Source organism: Archocentrus centrarchus, chromosome 14, assembly GCF_007364275.1.
Source record: "Archocentrus centrarchus isolate MPI-CPG fArcCen1 chromosome 14, fArcCen1, whole genome shotgun sequence".
In the NCBI taxonomy this organism is placed as follows: domain Eukaryota; kingdom Metazoa; phylum Chordata; class Actinopteri; order Cichliformes; family Cichlidae; genus Archocentrus; species Archocentrus centrarchus.
The window spans coordinates 18277871-18287212 of NC_044359.1; the positions used below are offsets into that span (position 1 = coordinate 18277871).

General features: G+C 38.1%; 1 protein-coding gene across 4 annotated transcripts; it reads left to right on the top strand.

Moving 5' to 3' along the window:
• Positions 1 to 307: 307 nt before the first annotated feature.
• Positions 308 to 8974, top strand: c14h5orf24 (chromosome 14 C5orf24 homolog). Of its 4 annotated transcripts, none has more exons than XR_004021030.1 (3): positions 308 to 557; positions 2661 to 3369; positions 5831 to 5965. XR_004021030.1 is itself a non-coding variant. In XM_030746963.1 (3 exons), the coding sequence occupies exons 2-3, from the start codon at positions 2664 to 2666 to the stop codon at positions 5985 to 5987; spliced, it is 777 nt and encodes a 258-aa protein (XP_030602823.1). In that variant the 5' UTR covers positions 308 to 557; positions 2661 to 2663; the 3' UTR covers positions 5988 to 8974. The 4 variants fall into 4 exon arrangements, 2 of the variants coding, with proteins under 2 accessions (XP_030602823.1, XP_030602824.1); XR_004021031.1 differs by having other exon boundaries at positions 5835 to 5930; XM_030746963.1 differs by having other exon boundaries at positions 2661 to 3283; positions 5831 to 8974.
• Positions 8975 to 9342: the final 368 nt, after the last annotated feature.

A 9342-nucleotide genomic window follows, 5' to 3' on the forward strand; every position in this document is an offset into this window, starting at 1 on the left:
AATTATTTAATAGCAGTTCTTTGTATATTATTCATCAGTGGTGAGAAGCGATTGTTAGTGAGCATTAAAGCCGTTTTATGGATCGGTTTCAGGATGATAACATAAGAAATAAAGTCGGTTTTTGATCCTTTACTCCCGCTTCTTTGATAAAAACGAGTATTTTCGGGAGTTAAAAGCCAAAAATGAGCGTTTTTGGACGTCAAAGCGGTTCAGGAGGAGGGGAAGCAGAATAACCTCTCCACATCCCCTGTTTTCGGCTCTGCGCATGCTCAGACTGCGCTGCTGTCTTATTAATTTTTAATGGAAAATGGCTGCGTTTCTTATCCAAACCGCTGGAGCTGGGAGATAAAAAAAAAAAAAAGAAGCTGTCTAGCTGACCCCATCTCGCCTCTTCCTGTCGCTTGCATCGAAACAAACCGATGCGGTGATCGTATGTTGGCGAACCGATGTCCTGTGGTGCGAAAATATTCGGGAAAATGGATCGACTCACGCTTTGAGGGATGAAAGATCATTTTGCTCCTTAACCCTTTCTGCTCCGAGATCTGCGAACAATCGAGGTACAGTAACATTAACGCTAACAGTGATCGCAGGGGAGGTGTTTAGATTCATTATGCAGCTTAAATGCGAGCACCTATATCAGATATCTCCATACTCAGCTGCCATGTTGTAAACAGTGTGGACCGATCTCTTAAAAAAGCCCCTTTATTCGGGCCGGGAACGAGGCTACGGTCAGCCCTCGGTGCTGCACGTTAACGGTGAGCAGGAGGTTTTGTCTGGATGCAAAGATGCGGAATCTGTGTACATGTTTTTTGTGAATGAAATATTACTCCTGACAGTGTAGCGTATGTGATGAAGTCCACACCTCCTTGCGTCCCGTTTCCTCCGCAGAAGAGGAGGCAGAAGTCTAATCAGCAGCACATTTAGCTCTAAAAAGAGTATTTGATTCACTTAATTTGGATACTTCATTACTGTAATTAAAGTGTGTAAAGCAGCCAAATGTATTCACAAACTAATATGGGATTATGAAAAGACTAATGAGAGGAGAGGTCTTGCTCTAAGGCACTTAAGCACCACTTCAGGGAGGTGTATGCTTGTTATTGAGGTCTAACCTCTTTATGCAACGTATGTAACCATATTTGGGGTTGTTTGTATTAAATTATGATTATCTCTTCATGATCGAGTTAACATAACATGAGAACTCTGAAAAGTCAGAGTGTAAACAAGCCAATGCAGGGTTGGAAAACTCAGCAAACGAGATGTGAACTTGAATTTATAAAGAATCAAAGCATTTTCATCCAGACTTATAGTTTTTGTGTTTTCTATTTATTATTATTTCTAATAAGTTGTTTTAAATTCAATTTAGTTTCAGAATGGATTTGCTTGCTGCTGTTCTTGTTACATGAAGGATGTTTGTCAGGGGCAAATCTAAGAACTATACATAGTTCTAATTATTATTTTTTATTTTTTTTAATTAGTCTTAGTGCTAGTTGTTCTTGTTATTATCATATTTACATGAAGGGTATTCATCGGGGTAAATCTAAGGACTTCAGTATTGGCTATATACATAATTATAGTTTTTGTACTTTCTAATTAGTTTTTTATTGCAAATACGTTTTTAATTCTGTTTAGTTTCAGAGTGGATTTGCTTGTTTTCCTTATTTACTCTTAGTTTGTTTTATTAGTTTCAGTGCTAATTATTATTATTATATTATTTTATCATTATTACATGAAGGTATTTGTCAAGGGCAGAGCCAAGAAGTTTAGAGTTGGTACAATACAAAGAAAACACTATATGAAGGCAGATGACTCACAGCCGAACGACCTCTACAAAGCTGAAAAAAAAAAAGAAAGAAAGATGCACCAATGTCTCCTCAGGCTGGTTGTGTTTTCAAATATGATCAAATTAACAGAGACTAAAAGACTGAGCATATTTACTCAATATGTTTTATTATTATTTTAATATATATGTATGTGTATATGTGGGTGTGTACTCTTAGGTACGATTACACCATTAGTGTCAGCATGACTTCTACCTCTAGACAAACCCTGTAAAAATTAGTTTCCATTTAGTCCTTGAGTCCTTTCTTTTGTTAAAATGTTTCTGATAAAGTGTCGTCTGCCACCTTCATGCACTTGAAGTTTGTATTTTCAATGTGAAATGTGGTCATTTGGGAAAACATCCACTATAACCTGCAGTTATGGTGGATGTTTTCAGCCTTCCACTCACAGAATGGCAGTACTGAGCCCATTAATACTCAGCACTGACACGGTCCTTGAACTTAGCAGAAAAACAGAAAGTACTACAAAAAAATAAAATGAGACTCATACTGTACTTTTTAATGTAGTTTTACAAATGAAATTACAAGGATTATAAGACTGAGTTGTTGGTTTGTGAACTTTGTTAACTTCAGAAATAAGCAGCACACTTTCCTGAACTTTTTTTTTTTAAATTTAATAATAATAATCTGTCTTGCACACAGTGGATGAGAAGGTCCCAGATGGTCCGGCTCCTGATTTCTTTAGATGATACCTTTGAAGCATTTCACTGAACCTTTAGTGTGTCCATGTTTCTTTTCTTTATGTAACCTGACATGGCACTATCCAGAAAACATTAGTCCTGATATTTGAGTGATGACACATTTTTTTCCAACCCCAAACAGAAGATGATGCGCCAGGTGACAACCAGCGACTTCTGCATGAACAGCAGGCCGTCATGCTTAGCAGAGGACAGCCACCACCCCAGTGCTCACTTTGACCTCTGCACCTCACAGGCCAGCAAGTTCTATCCTCCTCCCCCTCCATCGTCTCTCCAGATGACACTGGCTCCCATGGCCTTACCCACCCAGAGCCACAAGAGCATGGTGTGCCAGAGACAGGAAGTTCTTGGGGGTGACCCCCGCTCACCTGGAAAGTTACCAGGCTTAAAAAGCACCAATCAAGCAACGGATGATACCAAGAAGAAGAACAAGTCTGCCGGGAAGACGGGCAGACGTGGGAGGCCTTTGGGAACCACCAAGCTTGCTGGATATAGAACCAGCACGGGGCGACCCCTCGGCACCACCAGGGCTGCCGGGTTCAAAACGAGTCCGGGAAGGCCGCTTGGTACGACCAGAGCAGCGGGATATAAGGTTAGCCCCGGGAGGCCTCCTGGCAGCATCAAAGGCCTCTCTCGCCTCAACAAACTGGTTCACAGTAGCACTTGCAGCGGAGCAGCTTTCCCCTATCCACTACCACACAAAGAAATCCTCTGTGAACCTTCCTGCAAAGAGAAGACCGCTAATGAGTAAAAGCCTCTACCCTCTTTCTACTTCACCCTGCATCTCTGGAATAAGAGACAGACATGCACAGGTTTCCTGCCACATACTGAGGGTGATTGCAAACTTTCTCAGTCTGCTGTGAGGCAGAAAGGGGGAGAATTTTTCTATTATTCGTGTCAGTGTCTTTTGTGTGCCTGCCACCTGATAAAATTACTGTTTTGCAGTGCTAGAGATCTATAGTGTGCGAAAGGTTTCCCTGCACAGTGTACACATTGCTGTATTTGTTTTCTGGGGAGAAAAATGCCAGATATTCATTGAGCAAGAGGCTTTTGTCCAACAGCTGCAGTGGTAGTTTAAATCTTAGCGTGTTACATGTAGCATTGTAATGCCAATTAATGTTGGAAACTAGGGTTGTCCTGTTAACAGATTTTCTCTTCCTGATAACGACAATATTATTGCAGTTTTACAAGTTCATCTATACCTTTGTCTATTGTGTAATTTCTTTTCTGGCAAATTAATTAAAACTGCAAGTACATGGAGGCGGCCAGAGAGCCTGTAACCATAATTGTGCAAAAGCATACAATAAGAACCATTTATGTAAAATGCAATACCGATAATTAATTTTTAAATATCATGGTTATCGGGGAAACCTCTAATGGAAACATTTAAAAATCTTGTTTGATGTATAATTTCTGCAAACAATGAGATCATTGTTGAACTGCAGTTTGTAATTTTAATTAGCTTCTGTCATGAAAAACAGGCAGATTGGTAGGAAATGTTGTCTGTATAGATGAAAGGTTGGTAGTCAAGTGGTTTGCGCAGTGGCAATTCACAAATAGAAATATTTATCCAGCACCCCAGAACTAAAATCTGACCGATCCAGTTCCACTCAGCTCTAAAAAAAACACAACTGCTCCAAAAACATCTTAGACTTTATTCTCTGAATGTCACATTGCGAAATATCTTCATATTATTTGCATGCAAAACCACTGACTCAACGTACAGATTGTTGTTATCCAGCTAAGGTTTTGTTTGTAATGTTTTTTTTTTTCTACTAAAAGTACAAAACTTAAAAAAATGCACACACTTTCACAGCAACCCCCTTCTTCTCTTATGACCTGCTAAAAATTGGCTAATGTGGACTGTGGCTGCCTGGTGTTTTTGTACTCGATCACTCTTCACGGCCACTAAATAGTCGATAGCCCTTTTTTAGGCTTACTTGTGGTGGGAATTGTTTCTCCACTCTCTGATTTTGTCACATTATTATTATTACTTTTTTGGGGGGGTGGGGGGGCTTCCTGAGGTTTGAACATTTGCAATTCTTTTGTAAGTTTCAGTACAAATACCAAAATTATCCATTTTTAGTATATGTATAAATAATTCCCTACACATCGTACTATGACCTTCCTCACATTTCCTGCTTTGGAACAACTTTTAGACCTGTTTTGTTTAGTTTTTAGGAAGCACTCGTGTTTGAAACCTTATATTGACCTAAAGGTTTCATTTTTGGTTAGTAGCATATTTGACCCAGCTTTACATTTATGACTCCTACAGTAAAATATGGTCCAGTGTAAACCTGTGTGACTGTTTTTAGTGTGTACATGTCAGCATAAAGTAAGAGAGTACACCGTTTGATTTAAAAGGCACACATTGTATCATTGTCACATTGTAGAGGAAAATCAGTTACCTATTATTGTCTTTGTTTGGTGTCAAACCACATTTGCCCATTTGTTAGTCTCAAATAATGAAAATTTGCTTAGTGTTAGATTCGTCCCAAGATGATGAAGAGATTGATATTCAGATAGAATCTCTTCTGCTATGAATGTGTTGCTGAATGCGCTGACTATGAATGAAATGGCATTTAAAATGTAGTTAAAGAACGTCTCTACAGAAACAAAAATCTTTTAATTGTGTAACAGACATTTTCCCGGATAAAGACTTGAATGTCTGATTGGCCTCTTTGTTCAGAGATCAGTACTTACTCTGCCTGTCCAAGAAAAAAAAACAACCTCTCAATAATTTCTTGGACCACCTTTAGATTTGATGGCTGCATGTGTCACCATTGTTTCGATGATCTTATGCAGCGTCACCGCGTTTATTTCCGTCCAGGGTTTCGTTCATTTTCCCCCAAGATCTTGTATTGATGATGGGAGAGTCAGAGTATTAGGAGTTAAGGTCTGGACTCTGTGGAGGCCAATCCATGTGTGAAAATGATGTCTCATGCGCTCTGAACCACTCTTTCAGAATTTGAGCCCAGCAAATCCTGAATTTGAGTCCAGCAAATCCTGACATTGTCATCAGGGAAGGAAAAAAAACATTCATGGACAAACCTGGTCATTCAGAATATTCAGGTGGTCATCTGACCTCACTTTTGGGCACATATGGAGCATGATGGGATATGTCTTCCAACATCCATGTTTAAAAAATAATAAACTCCTCTTTTTAGTTAGAGTTAAATAACCTGCTGCCAGCTGAAACATATTAATCACTGCAGTAATTATCCAATAGAAGGCTTGTTTCTGTTTGCCTAATTAAACTCAGGTGGTGACATTTTTTTTCCCTTTTTTGGCCAGGCAGTGTATGTACGAAATGCTGAAAGTAAAACAAACAAGACCATCTGATGAGGTCGTCTCCCACTGCTGGCCTCTAGGTTTTATTCAGTGGGAAATCTGCAGACAGAGGGCGCTGTTCCTCCAGAGGAAAGAGGGACTAACAGCTACAGCTGACTGATGTTTATCCCACCCACCATCACAGGTGTGAGACTCACTGCAAATCAGTGTTTTGTTTTTTTTTTAATAGTTAATGAGATGTGAAATAACTGATTGGCTATCTAACTTCTTGGCACTGTATCTTTTAAATCACATGGCAAATAATTTTTAGCACAACAATCTTTAAAACTGTCCCAGTTGAAAACATGTTCATATATGGGTGAATTTCAATCCAGAGAGTGGAGAAACAGTACAGTTTCACTAAGTTGCTGTCTTATGAGAAAATTTAAAATGGTTAAATTTTGGTGCAATAATCTGTTGTATGTATTGTACTGTGGAAACTTTGATACTATCACTTTTTATCATTGTTGTATTTTTAAACTTGTGTATAAGGCCTTTTATCATTTGTTTTGTCGATGTGCGTAGTGTTATCAGAGGTAAACATGCTCTTCACCCTCCTTTACCAAAGATTATGATCTTATCTGACTTGATTTGAAAACACTCCCAACACCTCACAAAACAGCCCGAGCATTAATGTTACAGTGGAAAGTGTACATGGAAAGAAAAGAGGCGCTAACCCATAAAAGACGACAGTCTGGATCCATAGTTACACTTCTGCGTCTGGGAGAGTCGGTGTTTCATGAGCACACTGTAAATTAGTACACATTGATAATGAAAACATGCATTTAATTGTTTTCTATTTATATGTTAAACTGCTTTGAAATTAGACTTCTTTTTATACATAATTCTTATATAGCCACGTTTGATATTTACCTGATATTTTCCATTGAGGTTATGGTGGAAATGGTGCCTGGTTTTCTCACTATCTGGCATTTTTTTTTTTTACACAGTGTCTGTACTGGAGTGTTAATGAAATTGGGATCACTTGTTTTTAACCATAATAGGATCAAAATAACTGCATGAAGTGCTTTCTCACAGCACACATTTTGATATATGACACAGCAGGAAAAGCATAAATACGAAAAATGCAAAAACAATGGCTATTATGAAGTTGGTTCACAGTGGCTTAACGGGACATGTTGAAAACATGCTCAGGCTACTTGGAATGTGTGACTTTGTACAAACCAATGTGACAGTGTCTGCTGTGGAAAAACTGCCTTTTATTTCTCCTGCTCAATCTTCTGGGTTCTGTTCTTATAGCATCTGCAACTTACTGAAACGCTGAACCATGTTTCTTCACATTCTTGGATGATTGTGTATTTTGTCTTGTGCAAAAAAAAAAAAAAAAAAAGAAAAAAAAAAGGTTTTGTCAACTTTCAGCAGTTCCAATGAGGCTTTACATCATGTTAGTTTACTAGGAGCTCCTAAGAAGCTAGATAGCCATACATAGACATTGGGCTTGTGGAGCATTGTGTTTGTTTAAGGCAAACAAAACTATTTCACAGTTAAATATCCTGATAACATGTAAAACCCTTATCAGGCATATTCAGATTTTTGTTGAAAGAACATAGCCTGCCCTCGTATTTTGTTTTGTTGAGCAATTCAGGGGAAAACTGCAGTTTAGTCTGATTATCTGGTTTAAATTTGAATAATTATGTCACTACAAATGTAATAATTTAGGCTTATGTTGTCTGGCTCTCTTTGACACGTTATTGAATGATCACAAAAAATGCAAAATGTTATTGGAGTTGTAAAAACTTACATTAGTAATACCTACATATATGGACAAAGGCTTGGGGCCACCTGCATATCACACCTACAGGAGCTGGTCTAGTGTGCCACAAAGCTCCTGGTGCACAGTTTTTGTGCTGATGTTTATGCAGCAAGAGGTTTGGAGCGCTGCAGTCACTGAGTGAGCAGAGCATTGGCGACTTTTGCACACCGTGTACTGCAGCACTCTGCAACCCTGCTCTGTAACTTTACATGGTCGCTGTGGTTCCTAAACACGTCCACTTTGCAATAACACCACTTACGGTTGATTGTGGAATATCTAGGAGGGAAGACACACATTGACTTCTTGTAACAGAACCACAGTACCGTGTTTGAACTCTGTGAGGTCTTCAGAATGACTCGTTCTTTCACAAATGTTTGGAAAGCCAGACTGCATACTAGGTGTGTGATTTTATACATCTGTGGCAATGGGACTGAAAATGCCCGAATTCAAATACTAAAAGTTGTGGTCCAATAATTTTGTCCATATAGTGTATGTATTTAGCCTGGAACCGAAACAAAACCCCCAAGGACATGTTTCAGCTCTTTAAAGAAAGATGGAAGCTTATTCTGTTACACGTGTTAATAGAACAGAAGGTAATTATAACAGCCATGATCCCAGTTGTCTCAAGCTTTGATATACTTAAATGCAGACATATGTTGAGGCTGGGATTAGAGATGTTTATGGTTAACTGTCAAGTATTTGACATGTTTGAAGTTAAAGTAGGAATTTAGGTGAGACAACACTTTCCGCACTTTTAAAGATTTGCTCTGAATGCTAAAAATTAAAGGCAATGAAATGATAAAGGTCCAGTGATCTCAGAGCACCACCTGAATTTCTTTGTGCATCTGTTTCACTGTCACTTTCATTTCTTGTGTACAACTGGTATAAGGACAAGGTGTTGGAACATTTATTTTAATAATTTCTGATGTCATTTTTTCTTTTATTTTTAAGGAGGACAAAAGATAAGGGATAAGGGATTGATGGTGAATTTATCAACATTCCTGGCATTTTTAACTTTAATATTTCAAATTAGATCAATGCTGACACAGTGCACAGTTATGTATAGTTAATTGCTTACTTCATTACCCTATACTGAGTGTTTTTGTTTCTCTCACCATCTTCAGCATTGAGTCAACACAGTCTTTTGTCTGTAGAAAATTATTTTAAAAAATTACCTCACATTTTGAGTGTTTTTGAGACTATCTGAAGTCCAGTTATTCCTGAGGTGCGATTGGAGAAGCCTGTAAAGCTTTGTATAATTCCCATTTTATTCCTGCATGATTGTTGTGGAATGTTTAAACAAGTTGTGTAATAAATCTGAAAGTAACACTGTTTGATGGAACATTTGCTTTGACTGTTTGCTGCACGTGTGCTGTTCCTGATTAAATTAGCTGTCACATATTTGCTGGTACAGGATGGACATCAGGACAATAAGAAGTCCATCAGAAATAAATGCAGCTTTAAAAATTTTGCTTAAAAAACATGCGGCATCTTCTGCTCTAGTCTTTGCAAAAAAAGATTACATAAAAAATGTGACTGTATAAGAATTTAATAACTGTACTGTTTCACTTAGTGGTAGAAAAATTATTAGAACTTTAACACTAAATATTCTATACCGGCTAAAATTCCTGCACTCAAAATCCCACAGTAATGAAATTTTGAAAGTATTAGGGTTAAAGCTGTAGCTACTTAAATACCTAAA

Bases quoted from the DNA above. Each gene is read 5' to 3' on its own strand.
- c14h5orf24 (XM_030746963.1), top strand. From the start codon at position 2,664: ATGATGCGCCAGGTGACAACCAGCGACTTCTGCATGAACAGCAGGCCG. The intron at 3,284-5,830 runs GTAAAAGCCTCT...TTTTTTGGCCAG, and splicing joins AAAGAGAAGACCGCTAATGA to GCAGTGTATGTACGAAATGC.